The following is a 26338-nucleotide window of genomic DNA, read 5'->3' as shown; positions in this document are numbered from 1 at the left end:
TCCAAATGGTTGGCATGTTGTGAATTGAACTCCCTGACCCCAGTTACACTGACCAAATGAGCAGTGGGGACAGCTGCACCCAGCCCTCCTCCCTGCCCTGATTTGGCCATCCCCCACACACAGGGAGTCTGTTTTCCCAGCTTTGCCTCCCATATCGAGGACACTGCATCCCACGGGCTGCCTAGGCAGAGGGCAGCTCCTCACCCACAAACCTTGCTGCTGTTGGGTGATAGTGGGAGCTACTGGAAGCATGGCTGACCTGTGCATTGCCCTTACCCTGCTGCTCCCTTTTGACAGCCACGGAGAAGAAGGGTGGGGGGGAGGGGGGTAGATGTCCCCTTCTAGATGCAAAAAACATGGGAAAGATAAATAAATGGCCCTCAAAGGAGATGACCCTATTGTGATTTTTATTGCTCTTGCATAGCTCTGTCTCCATGTATGTGACAGGACTTTGCAAAGTAGGATATGTGGTGAAGAGAGAAGATGCACCTTGCAGGGAAGAAAAACACAGAGGCTTGTGCCTTCCTCGTCTCTGACTCCCCCAGCTAAACATGTGGAAGAGGGGCAGGGGCAGGGTCAGGAATGGTGCAGGAGCTGAGAAAGGGCAGGCAGGAGTTTGGTCTGATCTTGTGAAAAATTCCCTGGCACAGGATTGTGTTGAACTTACCTGGCTCCTGCTCATCGAGTCTATCTTAAATTAGACTCTACCTCTTGTTAGACAGCAGAGCAAAAAATCCCAGGTTATCACAGGACTGCGGCAAGAAGCATGGCTGATCCCTACTGCAGGGAAGCAGGAAAGTAAAATATTTTCCCATTAGAGCCTAGGGGCAGGGTGAGGGGTCATGCTAGGTCATGGTTCTATGTGATCGCTCAGTCTTTTGTCCACTTATAATGTTAACAACACTTGGTCAGAGCCTCATCCCTGCAGCTCACCAGGGATGACACCAGGGTACCTTGCAGAAGTTTCATTCTTGGGTTAAATTAGCTGGTTTTAGTGGTTATAAACTCTACCATCTCCTCTGCCCTCTGTTAGCCTTACACATGCCACTTCATTCAGAAAGAGAGCCATTGTGCTTGTGCAGCTGTTTAGGGCTGTGAGCTTACTCTGTGTGTGTACTCTTGTCCTCAACATCAGGCTGTACAAGGGTGAGGCCGGTTACTGCAGCACGTACAGAGGTGAGGTGTGTAGTGCTATCTTGGCGAAGAATGCTCTTGTTTTCTTCAACTCCTCGTATGCTGACCCAGAGGAGACCCAAGAGCTGCTTGTGCACACTGCCTGGACTGAACTGAAAATGGTGAGTTCATTCTGCCAACCGGCTGCTGAGTCTCTGCTGTGTAACTACATCTTCCAGGAGTGCAATCCCTCGGGAGCTGGGCCAGCTCCAAAACCAGTGTGCAGGTAAATGAAGAAAAAAATGCTCATATTTCACTTTCATTTCATGGGGATGTGTAGGCAGCAGGGGAGTGGTGAGGGACTGTCCTGGCTTGCAGTAGCAAGTGAAGCTGAGGGAAACTGTGCCCTCTAGCTTTGCACGGGTTTTCCCTTTGCTCTCTCCTCTGTACACACAGACTGATTCAGCTTTCACTGTGCTCATTGCTAGGGTATGGTCTGAATTCCAAGTCTAGACTTCTATGTTATATCAGGTATTTAGAGGACAGTGTTGAAAAGAAATATCGATTTGAATTACATAAGTAGTTTCAATAATTAACATATCATTATCTGTTAAATGTTACTAGTCCAGTATGTATGTATTATTACCTTAAAAAGTAACTGCTTCTTTGAAATTTTGAGTAAATTTGGCTTCAGAAGATGCAACAAATCTGGCCAAGGCAATACACCAATCATTTAGCACTTTCTGCTATGACAAAAATGTGACAAAAATGATGAGACCTGAGACATTCCCTGTGTAATTGTACCTGCTAAACCAAAACTCCAATGTGGTTATTGTATCCTTCTATATACAGAGAAATGTGCATTGAAATTAGGCTGACAGGGACCTTGAGGAGTCCAAGCATCTCTCACTATAGCTAATCTACTGTTGACAAGTATTTGTAAACACATCCCAGTGACAGAGACACTGCTCCCCCACTATGTAACCTCCTGAGCTGTCTTTCCCTCATTCCTTGTCCTCCCACCTTAGTCATGGAGGCAAGTTTCTTCCCTTCCTCTTTTCAGTGAGATTTTACATCTTCCCCAGATTCTCTGACTAGAATAAAACAGGTTTTCCCAAGCTCTTCAAGTAGCTTTTGCTCTTCTGTCCAGTCTAGGTTTTGTTATTTTTAACCATAATGGAATTATGATTGCTTGGTGTACTTTGCAAAGGACAGCCCCACATACATATATCAGGGTGAAGCTTTCTTTTTTCCTGACATATTCAGCCCCTAGTCATTACCCATTTCACATTTGGGCAGCTGACATCCCTGCCTAAAGTGCAATGCTTTGTTCTTGTCTTCCTTGAAACACATTTTAAAACACTATTCAGATCTGTGTTTATTGAAAGAGTAGCCCCAACTCTAAGTGTCTCAAATGAAATACAAATCTTTTCTACAGATATGGCAGGCACACTGCTAGTTGGAATTGGGCCAGATGACTAATGGCAATCATTTCTCCAGTTATGTAGGGGCTTTTTAGGACAATCAGCAGCATGTTGTTTTTGTAATCTGGACCTTGTTGGTTGCTTCTCCTTTAATATCTCTAAAACAAAGGCACAGAGGAAAATCCCAGTATGAATATTGACTATACATTTAGTTTTCTATTTGGTACCTATGCTGCAAGTATTCCACCATTGACACAGTGGTGGCATATATCCTATGAAAGAAGTTTATGTGGAACTATCCAGATATAATCATGCAGCCAAGTACTAAAATCTGCTTTTAGCTGGTAGGCTCCTCCCTGCCACCTCATTGTTCTGGTCTTTGTCATTTTGCCCTTAAATACATGATCTCTCTTCCTTTTTTCAAGATGTGTAACAGTATTTATATCTCAGCCACATATGCACAGCACATTAGTCAGCTAAGGGTTTTGCACAGTGCTCTACAAAGAATATCAGTTAGATCTGGGCCTTGCTTCATTTACGCCTGCTCATGAGTGGCCCTGCAAGACCTGAACTCACAGTGATTTGACTGAAGACCTGTACTTCTGGGGCACATCTGAAGTCAGAATTATATAAATCAACATAAATATGCACTTGATCTTGGTGCACCTGAGCTAACAATTACAGCATTTGCAAATATGTCTAGACGCTAATGGGCTTGCCTGTTGGTTTTTATTAATTATTCCTCCCTTCTCCCCCCCAGTTTTATTGCAGCTTTCTTCATAACAAAAGTTCTGGAATAGTATCCTTCCCAGTTCCTGTCCTCAGAGCACATCAGCTGGACAGCAGTTCTTCCAAAGCCCAATACTCCTTTTGATAACTCAGACATCTAATATAAACTTCTTAATGGCTGAGAGAGGTCTGGGGGCTCTTGAACACATCTCACATGGTCTTGGCTACTTTCCAATTATCTTAACTACTTTTCACTGACAACTTTATAGCTTTCTGCAGAAGCTGGCTAGACTACACAAGTTTTCAGCTGAAATACTTCATGAGTAAGAATTTAACTCTCTCAGATGTGGGAGAGTTCTCCCAGATTTTGAGGGACATATTGCCCTCGATGTATTTCTATGTGTTTTTGTCTTATTATTTATTCTCTGCACCAATTTTCCTCTTTCCATGTCGGTTTTTTTTTTAATGTTCATTTGGTTTGGAAGCTAGCTAGCAAGAATAACAACTGACAGGCTGAGTAAAGCTTTATAAAATTAATCAGGGAGTAAAACAAGTTGAAATGAAACAGAAGAAAGCCACAAGGGAAAAGTTTCACTTAAGTTTAGATGCAAATTGATTAAAATGAGAGTTCTTAAGGGAAAGTGAGATCTCATAATTCTTGATTACATCTGCCTTTTGCCACTGGCTGCTATTGCAACAGCAAAAGAAACACCCTCAATTTCTTTTTCAATCACTGCTGATAGGAAGTGATCAGGCTGCAGGGAACAGTCTTGTGTTGGGGAAAGTCTCCCTTTGTTTGGGTCTGTGTGTCCCTACCTTCTTTTAAATAATCTCTTGTGGTCCCTAGAAACACTACTGGCACACTTGCTGTCTTCTGCCATTGCTGTTCTTTGTCCATCTGTCATTTACATGACATAACGTTTCTAATAATAATCTGAAGTAATCTTTGCATATGACCTCAGCAAGCTCTCACTGCTCAGCATCAAGTGTTACAACAATGGTATGAACCCAGCTAGAGGTGACTGACCATCCCTCCCTCTGGCTGCCTTACTGTTCTTCCAGGGTGCAGATAACCTTCCTTTAACCCTGGAGCAGACAGCATTGCAGAAGAGTGGTCTTTTGTGTTTTGCAATCGAACACCGAATAAAGGACTTATCTAAGGATGCTCAGGATCCAGGAATGAACAGACCTAATTCAACCCAGATCTCCCAAGTCTCAGCCAGTGCTTCAAAAGCAAGTTTTGCTCATTTCCCTATCTAAATATTTCTTTACTTCACAAGGTCATTTCTGTTCCACATGTTGTTTAGCATAACAAAGACAAATTTGCCATCTGGCTGCATTCTGGCTTCCATGGAAGGGAGGAAGGAATGAACCAGGACTTGCTAAAATCAAGCACAGAGCAGCTGGGCATTGATGACTTCAGCCTACTGACTTGAAGGGCACCCACTAATGTTGCAGAAAAGCTGTTGCTCTGGTAGAATTCCCAATGACCTCCATCCTCCAGGTACTTTAGAGGGTTTGCATAGTTGTTAGTCATTACTAAAACTCATGCCCATCTGCTCTTGCCAAAACTGTTGTATAATTAAAGAAATTGCATAAGCCCACCAGGTGGTGAATTTGGCTAAATCCTTCACCACAGACCCCAGAAGTACCTTTCTCTTTCTGCATCATTGTGTGATGGTTGGAAAAGTTGTGGATCTGTGAAAGACTTCAGCTGAGCTGTGCAAAAGTAATCTCTGCACATGATCTCAAAGCTGGTTTTGTAACTCAGGCTCTCAAGAATTGCTACATAAATAAGCAAATCACTGATAAGTTGTCCAATACAAAAGATACACAAACTTCCCACTATGGTGTGTTTTCTTTTTTTTCTTTTTCTTTTTTTTTTCTAGTGCAGGTATTTCTGCCTTGCCCTTCTTCACAAACAATTTCTCATATAAGACCCATTTAAACATCTGAAGCACTTCTTGTCAGTGAAAGTTTCACACTTTTAAGGAGGTAATACACTAGGCAGGAGACAGGCCACTTTTTTACCAGGCACTGTAAAACTTTTACTGCAGATAGCTACAGAGAAAAAAAGGATTTAAAATTGTCTGTAGACAAAATAAAAAAATAGTGATTAAATGAGAATAGAAGTATATACAAATGTTTAATAGAAGAAGATTAAGAATTGCAGCTCATGTCTTGCTTTTAGTAGATGATACGTCAATGTGTAATTTAGAGAAGCCAAGTGAGATTTTTAGAATATACTGAAAAATTCTAACTCTAGAAATGAGAGAGAGACTATTTACAAGCGTATGTAGCGACAGGACAAGGGGGAATGTCTTCAAACTGAAAGAGAGTAGGTTTAGGTTAGATAACAGGAAGAAATTCTTTACTGTGAGGGTAGTGAGACACTGGCACAGGTTGTCCAGGGGAGTTCTGGATGCCTCATCCCTGGAAGTGACCAGGCTGGACAGGGCTTTGAGTAACACGGTTCAGTGGAAGGTGCTCCTGTCCATGGCAGGGGATTGGAACAAGATGATCTTTGATGTCTCTTCGAACACAAACCATTCCATGATTCTACGATGTTTATTAGTAGAAGATGTCAAAAAATCTGTAGAAAAAGATAGGAGTGAACTCCTCACAGACTGGTGTGTGTTGTGTTTTGAGCATAACCCTGCTTCATTAAAAATACAGCTTTGTATGTTTCCTAAAGGAAGCGGTTGCATTTCATACAGTTTCCTTTATGGTTTATGGGCCAGAAAGACTGGCTTTAAAGAAGTGTCACCCCATTAATGGATTTCTGTCAGCTTGCATAACCCCTGTACATCACTGCTAAGTGCAGCTATTTTTATCAAGCCATTGACTTGACAGCTGTATTTCACTGTTTTTTGCAAAACAATGTAGAGAGAATTGCCTTGCTGTAAAGGATCTCTACTGCTTTAAGGAATGGCTCTCAATGGAGGAGAACTCTCAGAAGGGGATTTACAAGCCAGGGCTGATGCTGCTCACTCTTCCTGAATGCAATAGGCTGCCCAGCCTGCACCAAAATCCCAGCTCCTGCACCCACATCCCTTTCTTTGGTAAGGTGGCACAGGCTGCTTTGGTAAGGTGGCACAGTCTGCTGACTTGTCCAGAGACCTGTGTTCTTGATAAGGGAGAAGGGAAAGACAGGATCCATAATTTACAACTAAAGTAAAAGGCAATGGTGGGTACTGTCCTGTCAGCACCTGTGCATGGAATTGTGACAGCTGCTTTGGCTGTTGGCCTCTCTTGTCCAACTGGGGTGTGGGAAAAATCCCTCAAGTAAATAAAGCTTGGATCTTTATTGAGAAGATAATAACAATCTCAAAAAATGGTCCTAATGATAGCAAAATTGCCACTCAGCTGCTTTTGCAAAGAAAAAAGCTGTTTAAGCACTGCTAGGGAGGGGACTTTTTCCTGTAACATGCTTCTAAGTAAGCATCCAGTAATACCACATCCTGGACAATCCCTCCTTACATCTTGTCTTATCTTTTTACAGATTTTAAGAAGGAGAACATAACCAGTAAGTAGACTGCTCCAGACTTTTTGTTTTTAGAGGTGAACACGATATTCTTCATTGAAGCTGCCATTTGCACAGAATTTTTGTGTTTTCTGCTTGTCCTGGCTGGCTGAATTCAGGTTATTATTGCTGGGGAATGTCTGGGTTTCCACATCCAAGGCATGGGGAAACACATTTCCAGCTCTTCAGAGGTTGGGGAGACCATGGGCTGGTAACTTTTTATGAGAGAGGCATGGTGGTTTTAGGTGGTACCCTTCCTTCCAGCTGTTTCTTTTTCTTTCTACCCATTGCTTCTAGCTCTGCTCTACCCATATTTGTATTTCTGATACTGAGGTCATCCAAGCCTTATATGTTAATGATATGGTTACCTATGTCAGGCTGGTCTTGAAATACCTTAACCTTCCAGTATTCTCCTCAAATCACTTCTGAAGCCTGGCTGTTTCTTGTATGACCCTCCCATGACCAGTGGTGAGACCCAGACATCCCCTGCGGTACTGCCTTGACTTCTGTCAGGCTCCTGCCCTGCTGCTGCTCATGGCTGCAACACGCACACCCAACTCTTCCACTCACATGCAACCGCAGTTTCAAGCTCAGCCACTGAACTTGCCTCACTGGAAAAAGGAAGAATCTCTCTCCTGCTATTTGTTTAATCAGGTGAGGTCTGCAGATTTAGCAGTGGCAGGCACCTTCTTCATACAGAGAGAGGGAAAGTTAAAAAAAACCCAACAAAACCCAAAGTAAAATCAAGAATTTTGGGGAATACTCTTTCATGGAAAAACCTTGGCTCCACCTGGCAACCCAAGCCCTAGGTGCCCAGTGATGCATACATGGAGAAAAGGGCTTCAGCACCTTGTGGGCCCAGTGCCTACAGCTTGCATGCGCAGCCATCCCTGCCCTGGTGGAGGGACCACAAGACAGGGGTGTCAGCATATGTGTGGAGCATTCATGGGATGGCTTCAGCCTCCCCACAGATGTTTCAGTACATATCCTCTGTCTCCTGTGTATGCATGACCTTTTTTGTTCAGCTTCCACAGCATTTTCCCAGAGTGGCATTGCACAGACATGCAATATTCAGTCATGAACCAGGAAAATATAACAGTAACATTTTAGCAATATATCCCCCTCTTTTTTACTTTAGAGCCACTGTTGTGTGCACAAGGGTTTGTTGAACATGAACTGAACTGTTTTCTAGCTTGCTATCAAATGATTCATTAATGCCCAGATGGACCAGCTATATTATTCCCTCTGTCTTCATTGTGGCAGGACAGTTTATGAAAGCATCTGCGTTTCCAGAGCATGAAGGATTCAGAGGTTGTTTCTCAGTGTTACTCTTGCACCTAGAGCTCTCCACACTGATCTTTCAAGGTGTCCCACTGACATTTATTTCAGATCTGTGCAGAACTCTTTTTCATGTTTATTACTAGCCGTGTCATGAGGCATGTTTCAGGCATTGTTTTCCTTCCCTTTGAATGCAAAACAAACTGCTGGGCTCAGGCACACAAGTATATTCCAGGACACTTTAACAAAATGTTACATCTCTGCAGAGCTATAGGTGCTGGTTATGTAGGGGCTGCTATCTTGTTGCAGATGTGAGTCGTAAATGCTATTTACATATCAGTCAAAGAAATCCACATTAGAGTATTTTACCTCGAATTTGTGATGGGTTTAAGTGTTCTCATAAAGTCCACATCATTCCTCTACTGAAGTGTTTGGATGCCTCAGGGCTAAATGAACTAGATCCTTTGTTTAAGCTCACTCACCTGGAGTTAACACTTTAAAGGCAGTGTTTCTACCTACTTGTGTGTAGTGTCTGCTACCTGGTAAAACTTCAGTAACTTGAGTCTATCATGATACATAACTGCAATCCTGAGAGCAGTGGGTGATGCAAGAGGAAAACAGCAGATAGTCGTGATGGTGTGTTGACTATGGTCCTCCTACATGAGAAGGAGTACAATCTCCAGACACATAGCCTTGTGTCAAATTTGGGTCAACCCTTATGCAAAACTTTCAAGAAGATGAATAATATTTGCTTAAAAAATTATAATTTTAGAACATATCATGTTTCCTCTTGTTCTTCTTTTTTCCTGAGCTGCAAAGTTATGAACATAATAGAAAATAAAATTATGACAAAAGTATTTGCTGGTTTGTTAATTTGTCTACCAAGGCTAACAATTCAGTGCACCCTAATGTATGCCATCAATAGAATGTTAGCCTTGGCTCAGCTGAGTTTACAGAAGATTAGCTACTATGAGCTGAAATTCTTAAGGCTGCTTCTCCTCTGCTCTCTTTCTGCTTCCTAGATTATGCCAGCATGCATTAAACTCTCCCATGAGGACAGGTGCATGTGAGCACATATGTCCTATGAGGACATTTATGCATATTCCTGTAGTAAAATCTCAAGATTTTCTGCCTAATTTTTCTGCATCTGGAACAAGTCCTGTGTATGCAAAGTGACTACACTATCTTCATTATAAACAACAGTTTTATACTGATACTGTTCCTTCAGGTCATAGTTGAGATCATACTTCAGGGTAGGGTTTCCATCCATGCTGAAAACCATAGGCTGTTTCCAAATAATCAAAGAGGATAAGCACTGTACAGAAGAAGGAGGAGGGCAACTTTATGAATCCCAGCTCCCTGCTACCAATCTGAGGAACATGAGTGTCTTCCTATTGGTGCCCCAGTAAGAATTCAGGCTGTGAATCACAGAACCAGTGCTGCAATTTGCTCTCTGCCTTGGTTTGGCTTGGATGGGTTCAGTGTGGTTCTGCCCTGCACTTTCTGCATGGATGTGCTGTGAACTAGGTAGTTGCAGCTCAACCATCACAGGCACATAGCCTGTTTTCTCAGTCTGAGAGAGCTCCAGTGCCCTCTTTGAAGTTTTATCAGATTTGATCCTATGTATTGAGTGCAAAATCCATTAGAGTGTAAAGAGGAGGCTACCCTGCCTGTGTCATCTAGTCCTCTGTGTGCTTCAAATCTGATGCTGTCAGATGCTCTCATGTAATGACATCAACTTTATTGCTGTGAGTCTCTGCTGCAAGACATGGTCTGAAATGCCTTGATCCCATGCTTTTTTTTCCCCTCCCAGGGACTTGCTACAGTGGCAATGGCCAGTTTTACCAGGGCACAGCCAACATCACAGCATCCGGGATTCCCTGCCAGAAGTGGAGTGATCAGGTGTGCATAAGTGTGAGATCCATCAAATGGAGAGCTGTGCTCGAGGTTTGCTTTTCCAAGGAGCTTCCCAAAGTCAGGCAGCCCAGTCTTAGTGAAAGGGATGAGCAGGGCACAGGTTGCCTTCATTCTTGAGCTCACTGGCGTTTTACAACCTCATCATATTTCAATCTGCAAGTTCCGCTTCCTGTATCAAGATGCATTGCCTGTCATTTTGGCAGGTGACTGAAAGTCTGTTTCAAGAAAGGCCCTGTCTTGCTTCACTCCTTTGGGTGTTTTTTTCATTTGTTTTACTAATAATAGCAGGCAAAATTATGCTGAAACACTAATACAATTTGCTTCCTCCCCCAAGGCTCCCCACTTGCACAGGAGGACTCCTCAGGTTTTCCCTGAGCTGTTTGATGCTGAGAATTACTGCCGCAATCCAGGAGGTGAGAACGAGCGTCCCTGGTGCTACACAAAGGATCCAGCTGTGACCTGGGAATACTGCAGCGTGTCTCCCTGTGGAGATGGTAGGCAACTGGAGTTTATAATTTCTACCACTGTGGTTGTTTTCTGGCCATGCAAGGTGTTGGCATCCTGTGTACACCAATCTGTTCTGTCTTCTGGATGCAGCTAGTTCTCGGTCTTCTCTTAGATTCACTCAGCATCTTTAACCAGAAGGTATAATGTGCCCCTTGAAGAGGGGAAAAGGAAGATGGGCAAATTGAGCAACTTGCCCTAGGTTATATAAATGCCAAAGGATGAAATGAAATTTCCTGTGGTATTCTGAAAAATAGATTTGTCACACTGTTTAGAAGGTAGGGTTTCAGGCTGTTTTCCAAAATTGTTTAGTTTAGGGTGATTATTTAAAATCATAAATAAAATGATAATAAATGAAGTAAATGAAGTAGAAATAACCACTCCCACCCCCAATTTTAACTAAAAATAAACATAAAAGAGATGGAAGCATCTTTGATCTTTGATGTTGAAATTGTCTTCCTGTTATTTCTTGTTCAAAGAAAGACCAATTTTTGAAAGATATTTCATCCAAGATTCGCAGTTTCTGGATCTCAGTGCTTGGACATAAGACTGCACTTGGAAACTTCCTGAGAGGAGAACAGAGGTTCCATGAACATAAGTGACCACAAGTAATTTTCAGTTTAGCTGGCAATTAAGATGAAGAATTTAAATTTCTTTCTGTTCTCAATCATTGCATGCATTTTCTAGAATGTCTCAGAAAGTACTCAGGAGGTAGTTACGTGATTTTTTTTCCCTAATAACACAGCCAAGTGTGTTTTGAACTGGTTTTCCACATTTGCTCCATAAAGGCACTGAGATGCAAATTGTTGGGGGCAAGAGGATATTTCAAGAAAGTATCACTCTGTACTTACGTGGTCTTACACTCCTTCTTGGAGATTCCTTTCAGGACACATGATACATTGTGGTTTACACTGTACACCATTGATCTTTCCCACTGCAGACATTACTATATTTGAATACTGTAGACACAAGCAGATGTGACCCCCCATCTGTAACTCTTGCAAATATTCTATACCAAAACTGTGTTCCCAGCTTAATAGGTCTTTACCAGATCTTGGATTTTCACATGTGGCAAGCACAAATGGGTTTTGCTTCCTGCAAACCGAGCTTCCCTAGTATGGTACTCTCATGTGGTTGTATGGTTGTATCTGTAATGGCAGTAATTCTCAGGACAACAGGCCAGCTCTGTAAATTCCTCTTAGAGAAAGCTCTATAAACCAGCAGAGGCATAACCCTATGATTTTATTTGCATTACAGCATTGTTATCGCTAGGAACAAGAAAACCAAGTGGAGACACTCTAAATCTTCCCCCTCCTCCTCCGTTTTCCCCTACGTACTCCATGACCGTTATCATCTCGATCATCTCCAGCTTTGCTCTGGTTGTGCTCTTTGGCATTGTGACCCTGGTTTGCTGCCGTCAGCGAAAACAGTGGAAAAACAAAAAAAGGTAAAGCTTGGAACCTAATTTAGTGCAAGAAATTCTGCTTTGAAAAAGGGCTTTCTTGTTTCTGAGAGCAAAGTCCTGTGAACACCTCGTAGGGGACAGCAGCCCTGCCTTTGCCTGTGGCAGCCCAGTGCAAGCTCTGTTGAACTCCTGTGCCAGAGCAGAAGATGACGTGGTGACTGGGGACGTGGCATGACATCTTGCTGCAGGGCTCTTTCAATAGCCCTGCTGTACCTTCCTATTCCATCCTGAAAGAAATAAGCCCAGGAGGAACAGTTATCTCCTGGCTGAGGCCTGTGCACACACTGACCAAAAATCACTCTGTTGTTTCAGAGAGTCGGAGACACCAACTCTCACCACTCTGCCCTCCGAGCTGCTCCTGGACCGGCTGCACCCCAACCCAATGTACCAACGCATGCCCCTTCTCCTCAATCCAAAATTGCTTAGCCTGGAGTATCCCAGGAACAATATTGAATATGTGAGAGATATTGGGGAAGGAGCATTTGGGAGAGTCTTCCAAGCCAGGTAAGCAGTCTCTGTGTGAATCTTCTTTATCTGGAGGTACTTGTGAAAAATTGGCATTGGAAATCATCCATCCACCCCCCCATCCATCCACTCAAATGCACGTATACCAAATGGTACACAACACTCAGGTACGAATGAATAATTGTTTTTGTTGTCCATTACTATCTGTCAGTATTAAACTTTTGCCACAAATTACTCTTTTCTTCTACTCTCTAGTAGATGTAATGTCTTACTCACATACCAAAGTCTGGTGTAAAAGTTCGGCTAAATTTATCATCACTGTTTTTGCCAAGAGTACTGCCCGTGACATGTGACCTATTGTGAAATTCTTATGTTTCCCAGTATTTATGAATTGCCAGTGTGTGGTGATTGCCATAATAACAGCAATACTGATCTATGTAATTACCACAGAAGTCATTGTGTCATGCTACAGTTCAGTCCTGAACAAATTTCAATTTGATTCAGTGACAATACCAAACCAAACCAAAAATCCCCTAAAAACCCGCCCCACATAGGCCAATAAGGGGTTTTTTTGTGTGTCTATGGTGTACCAACCTTAATGGGAAATGCACACCCAAGATTTGTGGATGCTTGTGGTCAAAAGGAACAGTAAAGGTCAGAGCGTCTGCAAAAGTTACAAATTTTTATTAGTAAATTACACACCTGACATGGCAATAGCTATTTTATAGTCCCTCCTATATAAGACAGGGCAGTGGGTTTTGAATAAAGGGGTAGTGTGAAAAGGAAGGGAGAGAGAAAGATGGATTAAAGAGGGAGGGAGAGAAAGAAAGGAAGAAAGTAAAAAAAGGGAGATCAGCGGTCCTGGCTCCACCATCAATTCAGTTGACAGGAAGTTTAGGGTCTCGGGGCACATGTGTGCCCAGGCTTTCTGGGGGTGCCTTTTTATAGTAAAGTTTCTGTGCCCTGGAGCTAACTTTCTCACTTTCTATACAAGTGAGTTATCATGGGCAGCCCCTTCTTCCAGACCTTTCTGGAAACGGTTTGGAACCTCTGGGGGTCTTGGGTGTTCTTGATCCTCCCTTGCCTCTGTCCATTCCCACCTGCTTCTTGACCTCATTCCTGCATGTCTGCTGTGCGGTGTTGTGCTTACCTCCAGGAGCCAGAACAAGGACACTTGTCCCAGAAAAGTGTTGCCTTACCTCTGTATGGCCCTCTTCTCCAGCCATAACAATCCTTGGTTGGCTCCATGGCTCTCTGGATATCAGTGTTTGAGTAACACACATAAGTTCCCTTATTTCTAGACTTCTACAGTGTCCCCTTTAGTTAGTTTCTCACTTTTTATTTTTGAAATTTGCAGCCATTGTTACCTGTTTTAAATTTAAGATATTAGATGACAGCCCCTAATATCATGGGAGGTGAGATTGTGCACTTCTACAAATGTGAAAAATCTTTAACTGATAACCCCAAAGAGGAGGAGGATGGAAGATGTCTAGTTTGTCTTGACAGAATCTATAATTTTTGCAAGACAATCTTTGGATAGTAATGGTTTCCTCTTAAAGTCCCATCCCCAAACTCCTGACAGAAAGTGTATAGGCTGCCTAGTTCCATGCTTAGTCAGCACAGTTATCTTTGTCCTTTGCAGTTAACAAGTATGGGACATGGCTAATTTTGTAGCTGTGTCTGGAGTTGTGTATGATGACCTCAAAAAAACCCAGGGAAGGATCAGAGTCCCACCATGAGCCAAGATCTGCTCGGTGAAATGTGTCTGTTGACTGCAAAGGCAAAAGACTATCCTTGCAAAAAGCAGTCATAATGCAGATATTTGTAATGTTTATAGTTATGCTGTTGATGTACCTGCTAGAAAATGAGTTCCGTACAGGTTAAATGTGTTACAGCTGGGAAACAGTTTCAATAGCTGTGATGGATTTTTTTTCTAATGAAGAGATAAATTATTTCTAATGGAAGAAAAGCAGGCATATTTTTCTTTACTAGAGAGAGCTAAAAATAACAGAATTCAAAGGGCGCACAGTGGGATCATCACAGATGCTTAGCCTGTGATGGATTGTAGCCTGGATGGCCAAACGCATCTGAGCTTGAAACAAGAACAAAGCTATAGGAACTGTGCAACAGCTGTGCTTGGGACACTGCACACCAGGGACACAGGGCAGCTCTTGTCCCAGCCCCAGCACAGCCCTTGGGGTATCCTGAGGTGCATCACCTTCCTGGTCATGCTGCAGGAGTCTTCACCTTGCTGTGGTGCATGAGCAGGGCAGGTGTTCTTCCTGCAAAGTGCCGCTTTGGCCCTGCTCTGGGAGCGTTAATACAACCTATGTGCTGCACAGACCTTTCTGAGCTGGAAATTACGTTCATGGATATCAAGCAAGACTTCTCAAAGGGCATTCAAATGTCACTAAAGTGCTGGGTTAAGCAAGTGCCAAAGTGGTGTAAAGACCTTTTATGTGGATTTCATCTACTCCAGCACTGCAATTTCTTTCAATTAAAACTTTTTGTTATTGTCAGTGGAAACTGAGAGAGAAAGACTTGGGAGAAAAAAAAGAAAGCATCACATCTCATCTAGCATTTGCAAAGTGAAGAGTACCACATCCTGAGAGATGCCTGCTCTTTGTGGCTCAAGGAAGGAGCCACAGAAATATTGCTTCCGAGGGACCTCCTTTTTTTTATTACCATCTCTATCAAAAGTCCCTCCAAGGCTTTATAATTACTTATTGTAATTTTTGTAATTATTGTAATCCCTTATAATAAGCTACAGGCTGTGCACAGCTGGCATATCAGTACAGACTGCTGATCTAGTAGTAAAAGCTGTGTGTCCATCCAGGTTACTGAAACTATCGCAACTCAAATTATTGCCTTCCCATCTCAGAAGGATAAAATGTACTTTCCTACATGTGTTAAATGGACATCTCAAGCTAAGTTTAGCAATCCTCTTACTTCTCCTGCTCTCATGTTTCTCCCTCTTCTGTAAACACAGCTCTGCACACAGTGCCAGCGATGCCTTTGCCAGCTGGCTTGCTGTGAGCCCTGATTCAGTGTTTACTCACTCCTGGGTCAAGCAACATGTTAGGACAGGAAGTGTCTAGCTATCATTTACTAGCTTCTTCTGAAAGGCTGCTGTCTTCACCAGGAGCAGCTTCACACTTGGAACGATAAGGAAGTAACCATGCTTAAAACAAAATTCAGGGCCTGGCTCAGGTCTGTTCTAGCTGGGTCCTTGTGGCTGATTCTTCTCCTGTGAGGACCACGCTCAAGCCAGCAGAGCACCAGCTCTGTGCAGTTCAGTGCAGACCAGCATGCAAGTTTTCTCCCAGAGCTGGAGCTGTGTGGTCCAGGCCAAGCCTGAAGATCAGGATTGCCTAAAAGCCTGGATGTGGAGTCTTTGCTAGTAGGCCAGTATGGAGTTTTTGCTAGCAGGGCAGTAGACCTACACTACAAATGTACAACTTCTTGTCCCTCCTTAGGGACAAGGCTGTCCTTATAGTTGGAGTTTCTTGACAGAAGTCTCCTCATCTCCTCTCCATCTGCAAAGGTTATTTCTTTGATCTGCTGTCTCATATACAGCTGAAAAACCGTGTGGGTGTTAATTAAAAAAAACCGCCAACCTTCACTTCCCCCTCTAAATGAGCCCCTGATGATTCAGAGCAGTCTCCTGCTCACAAATTAATTTAACTAAAGGACGGTAAAGGTAGGTTTCCACCAGATTCAGCAGACTTTAACTGCATCATTTAATGGTCTAAGAGAACCCAACTGAGTTATGCTGAGCAAGATGGGGACAGGACAAAATCTCAAAGACAGGTTCAAAATGCTCCTTGTTTTTTTACATCGTTACTGCTTTGGAAAGAAAACCTGACTGGGAACTTAAGTCAGGTGCTCTCTAGATAGGCTCAGGCTGAAATTCCTGAGTGTACCACTGGTTAGTTCTTTGAATAGCATGTACCTAAAAGCTGGTTGATGCCACTGGTGCACAAATACATTGGTGGTGAAGCAGGCAAGGACTGCTGCTCTCCACCCCGTGCACAAACAATGTAAATTTCTCTTCAGCATTTAATTAATTGCAAGAGAGATTACCCAAGGTAATTTCTTTTGATTCTTCCCAGTTCTAGAAGAGAATTAACCTATTTTTCAGAAAACACTCCCCTTTCTGACCCTCCACCTGAATTCTCCAAGTTCAGAGGGAGCAGCTTCCCATGGCTCCCCTGCAGATTTGTGCAAAGACTGTCTTTAGGGCACAAAAGGGGTCAGCTTTGATAGCCGTCTGCCAAGACTTCAGACAGTCTCTGCCTCTGTGCCAGATCAGTGTGAGTTTTCCGGGTCTGATAAGAACTGTACTGAATCACCATGAGCTACCAAAGGTGAAATTTCTGGCTGTTGCATGAAGGCCAATTAAAAGACTTTGTGCAGCTTAATCTCACTTGGTTACATTCAGGTTAGTTTACACATTACAGGATTCAGTGAAATTCAATGATTGGGTGTACCTCAGCCTGGGGTGAGTTTCTGTCTCCAAAGCCTGCAGAACTGAGCTCTGCTTGCCCCTGCTTTGGCACTGTGCTGGGTCTGCTAGTCAGGGATGAGTGGTAATCTGTGACACCATTTGGAAGAGACAAAGGCCTCTTATTTTTACTTTTAAATTCTCTACTGCTTTGTTCAGGCTGTTGCTGCTGGCTCTAGTGCTTAGACAGCAGGTGGTTGGTGCTCATACTCCTCCCCTCCCACTGGACTTGAAACTGCTGCCAGCACCAGGGAAAAGAAGGAGGACGTTGTGCTGTAATGGAGGCAGTAGCAGACAAGTGTGGGGTCTTATCCTCTGCTCTGGCATGCCAGACCTCCTTGCCTGAGTGTCTCAGCTGTGATCTGGCCACCTGCGATTCCTTTCTTGATGGACACCCTGCCATCCAGTGACATTTGACATTTACAGCATCCAAGTGCAACTGTTGCAACCGCCATGCGTCTGAAGTAGAAGACAAGGAAACTGGAAGTTTGCTTTGGAAATTGGAATCTCCTCTAGCTGCTACTGAGCAATAAAATATAAAATGACCTGGCATTTGAGCAATGGGAGGGCAGTCAGACTGGTGCAGTAATGTGACACATAAATGGGCACCAGTCTCCACAGTCTCTGGCTGGCTACCTGTACGGAATGTGTTTTAGGTGCAAGGCCCCAGGGAAGAATTTGCACAGGAAACAAAATGTACGTCTGAGGTTTGGTGCATGTTTGAAGAGTGGAAAGTTACTCTTCTGCAGCAACAGCTACCCCTAAATCTTTGGCAAGCCCATCTAATTAAACTTGTTGAGGGTGCAGGGACCTGTGGATAAGAAAACAAATTTGTTGCTCTAAGTCAGGATTCTGTTCCCTAAGGATTTGTGTCTATAATCTTTAGCTGAAGATTCACCAGTGTAAAAACGTGTATTTACACATTAGCTTGTTCTGCAGACAAAGCACAGGTTGCTTTGTCCCTTCTGTTCTGTCATGTGTTTCCACAAATCTTGTAGGAACAGAAACTGTTTTCTAGACTGCAGCTAAACCATATTAAATTCAGCTGAAATTAGCTAATGGTTTTATAACTTATTGAATCCCAGGTGCATACACATGCCACACACACACTCAGAGAACAGTGAAAAAAGACTATTTTCCTAAGAAAACCAAGGGAATATATTTACTGTAATTGTTACTTTCACTCTAACAGTAGCCAGATATACTGAATTCACCATTGTGCCAGGTATGGGAAAGGAGATTCTTTCATCAATTTCATATAAAATGGGTTTATTTTTAACTCTGCTAAGCCCTGTCATTACACCCCAAAAGTGAATTGTTTGGACTGAAGAGTCCATCCTGTCCTCCAATAAGTTTATTATGTGATCTCCAGACTAGGGATAGGCTGCTGCTTAGCAACATGTAATTAATTTATGTCTTCACCATTCATGGTAATGAGTCTGTAAGCCGCAAGACCAGTGATCAGAAAAAGCTATACTGAATTTAGTCCTGCCTGAACCAAACTAAATATCTCTATAATATGCAATGCATATTGCAGGCCCAAGAGACGAAACTGGGCTTTAAGGTTCCTTCTGTTGGTTCTGGGGCCTTCCACCTTTTTTTTTTTGTCAGCCTCTCCTTTTGTGTCAGAAACAGAACCTACATTTAGTGTGCATGCATTCATCACTGATGGTTTCCTCTTTTCTCTCTCCTTGCAGGGCCCCAGGGCTGCTGCCATATGAACCTTTCACCATGGTGGCTGTGAAAATGCTGAAGGAGGAAGCATCTGCAGACATGCAGGCTGACTTTCAGAGAGAAGCAGCTCTCATGGCAGAGTTTGACAATCCGAATATCGTCAAGCTTTTAGGTATCTCAGGGAGGTATCCTGTTACCTTAACAGGATGGTGCATCACATCAAACTCTCCTCATGCTGCACTGAGTATACTGCTGGCCGTCTTGCTGCCTAGCTCTGCTTCCAATCTAATAACATTGACACACGTCTTACAGGGAAGACATGAACTTCCTGGAACTGTGATTTATTTTGAGGGTACTTAAAAGAAGTGGCACAAGTCTTGTTAATTTTATAGGTCCCACTTATTACTGTGATGTCTGCACTTAATAGCATTAAAAAAACCAAAATTAAATGAACAAAAAAAGCCAGCCACAAAAATGGTCTCTTCCTTTCCTTCCATTCTCATCTGAAAGGAAACCTTTCTTTGTTGTTATTTTTAAGAAAGTCTTGCTGCAGCTTGGCTAATAAGGCATTTTTTGTGAAGAAAGCTGCTGACCAAATTTTCTTTTAGAAAATAGTTATTTTTTGTCTGAAGTAGATGCTGCTGGTCACTTTCATCTGGCAATCCTGCTCTAAGTAGCTGTATGCAGATCTGATTCCTGTGAACAGGCATCTGAGATCTTGATTTATTATGGTAGGAAGCTCCACAACATTTTGAAATGGATAAACCACAGTTTTGGGAAGTCTGGGTTGATACAGGTATTTTGGCTACAGAAAAGCAAAGCAGGAAATGCACCAAACTCGACTAAACTTTGCCTTTATTGTTAACACATTTTAGGCCAGAGAAGGGCAAAGGTACAGAACAAACTCTTTTCACATCATGGGGCTGTGGAGAAACAGCCACATTGTTGAAGACAGCTTAGATGATAAATCTATCACATACACTTGACATGCTTGTCAGATCCTGATTTCATCACATTGGGAACAGCCATTAGTTTTTCCTCGAAGATTCAAATATTAGGTTGTCAACCACAACTTCAGATTTCACAATAAGTTGCACCACCAATTGCTAAAGGATGGCCCTAAGAAAGCAAATCACATACATTTTAAATGTTGGCTTTTGATGGTTGGCAGTTTAATGATAGGCACACATATTTTTACTGTATCACTGTATGATCAGTAAGGCTTGTGGAAGTGTGGTTAATGCTGGCCCTCCAATAAAGCTGGTGAAGAGCCAAGCATGTGCCCTTCAGTGGGACAGCATTCTGCATTTAACAGATATGGCATATGTCTCCTTTCTGCTGTCTGTTTTTGATTTATCTTTCTTTCATTTTTGAATATCTGTCATGCCAAAAGTAATTCCTGAACAAGTATTTTTTTGCATGAGCTATCAAAAAAAAAAAAAAAAAAAAAAAAAAAAAAAAATCCATAAGGGTGGGAGTTTCATTCCAATTCAAGTGTTCCACTGAACCCTTGAACATGCCCCTTGTGAATACTTCTGAAGTCTTCCTGCCTATGTGTAACCCCTTAAACAATGTTACTATTAGTACAATAATTACAACGGATAAAAGAATTAAAAAATAACATGATGAGAACTTTAAAGGTTACTTCCTGAAAGTCCTTGTAGTTGCACCTGGGAAAAGGCAATACTTTTGTTAAGGCTAACTTAAACAGGATTGGGCTCTTAATTAAACATAGCTCCAAAAGTATGTATTTTACTTGGGATGTCAAGAAAAATCGTGCATGCAGGTAAGTGCATGACTTGTGAGCGTCGCCCAGAGCTCAGCATTAGGTGCCTGATGAAGGAGCTTCAAAAGAGACAGCGTGCATGATGGATGCATGCGAAGTGGATGGTATTTGCATGGTCACCTCTCTCTGGCCCTTCATGCATTATTAAAAGTCTCCCTTTTGTGTAAGTATTTTTGGACTTTCTGGGTTTTGCACAGCAGAACTCTCTTTGCTACCCAAATGACCTGTGTGGTCTGTCCTCTCCCAGGCGTGTGTGCGGTTGGGAAGCCGATGTGCTTGCTGTTTGAGTACATGGCCTACGGAGATCTAAACGAGTACCTGCGTGACCGCTCACCCCGCAACCTCTGCAGCCTGGCGCAGGGCAGTCTGGACACAAGGATTCGCCTCCCGAACCCCCTGGCACTGTGCTGCACCAGCCAGCTCTGCATTGCCAAGCAGGTTGCTGCTGGCATGGCGTACCTCTCTGAGCGCAAGTTTGTCCACCGGGATTTGGCCACCAGGAACTGCCTGGTGGGGGAGAACATGGTGGTCAAAATTGCTGATTTTGGTCTCTCAAGGAACATGTATTCGGCTGACTATTACAAAGCAAATGAGAACGATGCCATCCCCATCCGCTGGATGCCCCCTGAGTCCATTTTCTACAACCGCTACACCACAGAGTCTGACGTGTGGGCCTATGGAGTGGTGCTGTGGGAGATCTTCTCCTATGGCATGCAGCCCTACTATGGGATGGCTCATGAGGAGGTCATCTACTATGTGAGGGATGGGAATGTCCTCTCCTGCCCAGACAATTGTCCCCTGGAGCTCTACAACCTGATGCGCCTCTGCTGGAGCAAGTTGCCTGCGGACCGGCCAGGCTTTGCCAGCATCCACCGCATCTTGGAGCGCATGTACGAGAGGGCTGTGGCCAACATGTCGGTCTGAGGGGTGCATTTTCTTCCTTGACTCCTATGTCCACCTATCCACACTGACTTGGACCAGCCCATGAGCTCTGAGCAATGGTGGCTTCACACAAAGTCTGCTCAGGGGAGGAGAAACGGCTTGTTCCACTACCAAGACTGGACCCCCTTATGCACCTCCTTGAGTGGGACTGTACCTCCCAAACCACAGGGCTGACATTTAGCCACCAAGACAGGACTCAGGTTGCTGAAAGTGCTGGCCATGCTAACTCAGTACTTATATTTAGCATTTCCAGGAGCACAGGATTGCCCAGGGAAGGCAAACCAATGTTTTTGGCAAACTAATGTTTTTTCCCTGCCTAACAGGTCCCGCCATGCCTTTCTGCATTTATGCTCTTGGCTTTTACCTTTTCCCCCCCCTTCCTCTTATGTTTTCAAGTATTATTTAAAAAAAAAAGATTGCAGAGTTCAATCTTCTTTTGGGGATATTGTTTATTATTTTATTTTTGCATACTGTTTACTATTTTGTTTTTGCATAACTAGTTCTTTTTTGCAGATAAAGGATGTTTTTGAAGCCATAGGCCACTTTCTTCTTCCTTTTAACTTCCACTCTCATGACAATAACACTGACAGAATCAAAACAGGAGCCTGCTGGACTACTGGCAGCCACCTGCATCTTATGTTACAGAGACAAGCAAACTCCTGTCAAGCATGACACTTTCCATTTTTCAGTGTGGGAAATCCAGAGTGATGTTCATTTTATGTTTGTTAAACTCTCACCTAAAAGCTTTCCTTAAGCATTGAAGCACTTCTTTCCTGCTTTCCCCTGAAGCAAAAAAGCCATTTGGTGCTAAGGGAGAAATTAATCCCAAAGGCCTGGTCCTGCACCTTGTAGGCATCCAAGGTATGTTTATTTGCTGCTGCATGGTCCTCACCGTGCCAAAAGCAGGGAGAAAGGTAGCCCCTGTTGCAGAAATGTGGCAGGTTGAATTAATTGTTTATTTCCTTTTCCTTTACAATCTTTGCCTCCTGCTTCTGGTTTTCCTTTCCTGACAGTATCTCCTAAGTCCCACTACAGTATTTGCTGGCCACCTTTCCTTGTACTGCATTTTAGAGATACAGAAGTAAGGAAGGTGGATATCTGCCAGCAGTGGCCTTCAGAGACAACCTGTCAGTTAGGAGAAGGTGGAGAAAGTGGATTCACACAACAAGTATTGCCAACTGTCCACCTGCAGGGCAAAGATGACACTGCCTCAGTTACACATAGCCTGCAGCCCATCTCCAAACGCCAAGTGCTTCTCTGCTAAAAGTGCTCCAAATTGTAATAGATACTTCAGCGACAGAAAAAATTTTATTCCTCTGGTGACAGGTGTAAGATTTTAGCTCTTGTGGAGTGAGGAACAGTTGTCCCAGAGCCTCATTGCTGATACAAAATATATTCTGAGTCTGGGATGTGGATTATGACTGAAGAGCAGGAGTGCCAGTGAATGAGTGTTCAGTGTGGCTTCTGTAACTGGGACACACTGGTTTAGCCTACCCAGAAAGCAGCAGCAAAGAGCAGCTACCCATGGTTTCTGAAAGGTAAGCTTGAAAAGATCTGTCAACCATTGTGAAGAACAGAACTGGAAAGAACATACTTTCCTCTGCTGCTCTCCTGTTTGTTTGGGTTTTTATTTTTATTGTATTTTTTTTTAATAGCCATAGTTTGCACTGACTGTGGCCACAAGAGCGTAGTTTCACGTTTTCAGACCACTGGTGTCATTTTCACTTGGAGCAAAGAGCTTGCAATTACCAAAGACAGTGGCAGGGAGGAAGTTTGGGCTGCAAAATGTTGAAGTGCTAAAAGGGTATCTGCACAGTGAGCACAAAATGGCCAGTGCTGTCTTACTCATTTAGCAGTCCTACCAGGATGCTACTATGACACAGCAGTTTACTGAGGTTTGGATGCTAAAGACAAATACCCTCGAAAACCCCAAAGTTAAATAAAAGTTATACTAGAGTCCTTATATAGCTCCTGTTACTGCATTATGACCACCCTGCAGTGTGCACCATTAAATTTCTGTTAGGTTGTATCAGTTCCCTATCTGTCTTCATGTTCTGAGGAGGCAGGAGTGAGGAGGCAGGCCTGGAGGGATGGGGTGTGAGTGGCATCCCCAGCTGAGTGGCATCCCCAGCTGAGTGGACGTGCCTGCAGCCTCTGCCAAGCTGAGCCCAGCACTTGCAGCATCTCTGTAAGGCTGGGTGCACGTTCAAGATCCTTGCAGTGCTCAAGGCACCAGGCATTTTGTCACCCTCTTTAGAGAGGGTCAGAAGTTGTGTGTGGGTAGTGGTGTGGGTCCAGGTACCTAGCACCTCCTCTGAAGATGGAATGATTCTCAGGCTAAGCAAAGTGCACAGTAACAGATGCAAAACCTGCACCATGAGCTAAATGTAAACAAACACACCCATTTACAGTCTGGAGGACAGTCTGCCTTTCTGCCTTCTAGGATCCCAGTGCTGGCTTCAATTGTTCATTCTCCCTTTCCCCCAGGAAAATGATTTTGAAACCACAATTACAGCTTTCTTCTTGTTAGCTGCCTGTAACGGCACATGCTTGGAATTTTCATTCACTTCCTTTGTGAAAGAAAGACTCCCACAAACTTGGAAGTGTAACCCTTCTCACCTCATTTTCCTTTCCCAAATGCTTCTCTCAGCGACCCCATACTTAGGACAGCAGTGGAAAATTTGGTATTCCTCATCCAGCATTCCAGCCTTTGCATTATAAGCATGCACTGAAGTATGTGGCAGTCAGGGACTGCAGGTCGGGAGGGAAAAAGCTTCCTTTGTTGCAGGAGGAAAAGGATCATTTCAAGACAGACTCAGAGAAGCTCTCAGCAACGTGCTCTCCAGGGATGGTAATCGCTTCTGCGTACCGATCCAGCAGGAGGGCTTAGCACCTAAATGGTGCTGTCCTGTGAGGATTAAACTGTAGCAGAACTTCTGCTGCCTTAGTGTGTAGCTGGATTTTACTGTTTCCTTCTGTTGTACACTTTTCAGCTTGCTAGGAGCTGGAGGCTGACTGCTTTCATGACATGCCTTCTTACACAGATTTTTTTCTTCTCCTTATGTTTAAGATTCTGCTGTCTTCATTCTCTGCTATACAGTCTGCTATACCAGATTCTTCTAGACTTCCTGTATTATTATCATGTAACATGAATTATTTTGAATGGGAATAAACAAAGGGATTATGAGAGAGTAGAAGAGAAAGAAAAGTTTGTTACTCAAAAAATTGCTTGGAAGCAAAAATATTTTGCTTCTCTAGTTTGGATTTATAATTCATGTGGAGAGAGAGGACGAATCAAAAATGAACATTTTTGTGTTCATTTTAGAAAATTTGTGTGCTGCAATGCAGAGCATTTTTCTACATTTAGTTCTGTCCATACTGGCCCAAAAAATATGGAACACTTCATGAATTCGCATGTCACCCTTGTGCAGGGACCATACTAATACATGAATTTAAAATGAACCTTTTTGGTGCTTCGGTTCCCATTCCCACTGATAGCAGAGGGAGCCAGCAATCTGGGGCACTGGATGAGAACCCCAAGAAGAGGATTTGCAACACATTCAACGTACCCATTCCCTCTGGAAGTGTGCTGCCTTAAACACTGGCAGCACATATATATCTTTATCCTGGGTAACTATTGCGACATCCGATCAGCCAAACAGCACAGAAATCCTCTCATGCTCCTGTGCCTTTATTTAACAGTTGCATTTAAAATGCACTTTTATAAGCATATATTCCGTAACTGATTGGACACTGTTTGCAACATGATCAAATTTGGTTCAGAGGAACTTCCCTTCAAACACTTTGTGGGCTAAACATAACTGTCTCGTCTCATTTACCCAAGGGTGTATGGTAGTTATTATTCTGTGATTGTTATACCTTCATGAATGATGGCTTTGAAAGACATCCCTAGCAGAGATGTACATTTCTCATCATCTCAACTTGTGTAACTCATGTGTGCAATATTTTATAAAATAAAGAGACATTGAAAAGTATAATACTAATGCTTTTCTCTCTATTCTCTCCAGTATGGTTTTGTTTTTTGAAAATGGACGTATTTCATTTTATTAAAATATCTTTATTACATATTTACAGTGGTTACATTGCAGTAATAAGTCAACTTACTATGTGTGCTCAAAGGCATGTTGTTTTGGTGGATTAAATTTGGTGCTATAGGAACACAGTAAGAACCTTTACATTATGAGAACACATTAAGGGCTGGACAAGGGAAAGGAGAATGTTTTCACAGCAATGTGGATTGCAGTCCTTTGACCACTCTCTCAAGGTGTAAGATGTCTCACATAGATGGGAATGACATCTGTCTCCCTCCCAATATCTGCTGGTATTTGTGCCTGGATTTTGATCTCACACCTAGATGTGGGGAATTAAAGTGTGACATAAAATCAAAAGGGAATTGAGTTTGCTGTCTGTAGAACACAGCTGAGCAAAGTTTCCTGATAATAGGTTTATCTAAAAAAGCTGTAACTCCTTTTTTCTGCTCATGATCCTTGAGATGAACTCAGTAAATCAGTGAGAATTTTAACTATTTCAAAATGAATTGCAAATCTTTAACACTCAAAAATGGGGAACCAAACAAAATTTTCTGACTACAGTTAGCCAGGCAAACCAGGAAGTACACTCTTTTTTCTCCCTCTTCCCGCCCCTCCGCCCCCACCTCAAATAAAATCTAAAGCGTTTTCTGCAAATCGTCTTGCTAGAAACCTTAGGAAAAAAAGTGTTTTGTAAATGTTGTCCTTGCTAAAAAAGTAAATAATGAATTAGGAAAGGAGTTATTTTTTCATCCTCTCAATCAGATTGAATCATATTAGAGAGCTGGCTGTTACATGCCAACTTTTTCAGTGCGCAAAGAGAAGCAGTTATACTCATTTCCCATCACCAAATGAACAGACTTTGAATCTGTAGAGAAACATTCTTCTAGCCTGGCTAAAAGGCTGACCCTGTGACAGGATCTGTTGTCTTCAGCAGTACAATCTCTGTCAGGCTTCCCTTCTTC

The 26338-nt window shown here is 42.9% G+C and overlaps 1 protein-coding gene across 1 annotated transcript in view; it reads left to right on the top strand.

The window, feature by feature from the left end:
* Window positions 1-25316, top strand: part of MUSK (muscle associated receptor tyrosine kinase) — a 57935-nt gene extending 32619 nt beyond the window's left edge. The window contains exons 9-17 of the mRNA XM_032097250.1: window positions 1136-1399; window positions 6153-6328; window positions 6769-6792; window positions 9881-9969; window positions 10319-10478; window positions 11746-11935; window positions 12266-12457; window positions 18620-18768; window positions 20630-25316. Of these exons, the coding sequence (XP_031953141.1) occupies window positions 1136-1399; window positions 6153-6328; window positions 6769-6792; window positions 9881-9969; window positions 10319-10478; window positions 11746-11935; window positions 12266-12457; window positions 18620-18768; window positions 20630-21306 (1921 nt within the window). The 3' untranslated portion in view covers window positions 21307-25316. The remainder of the gene's footprint in view (window positions 1-1135; window positions 1400-6152; window positions 6329-6768; window positions 6793-9880; window positions 9970-10318; window positions 10479-11745; window positions 11936-12265; window positions 12458-18619; window positions 18769-20629) is intronic.
* The last annotated feature ends 1022 nt before the right edge of the window (window positions 25317-26338 follow it).

Source organism: Corvus moneduloides, chromosome Z (genome assembly GCF_009650955.1).
Source record: "Corvus moneduloides isolate bCorMon1 chromosome Z, bCorMon1.pri, whole genome shotgun sequence".
NCBI lineage: Eukaryota > Metazoa > Chordata > Aves > Passeriformes > Corvidae > Corvus > Corvus moneduloides.
Note: the sequence above shows the minus strand (reverse complement) of the source record. Positions and strands in the feature narration are given on the sequence as shown.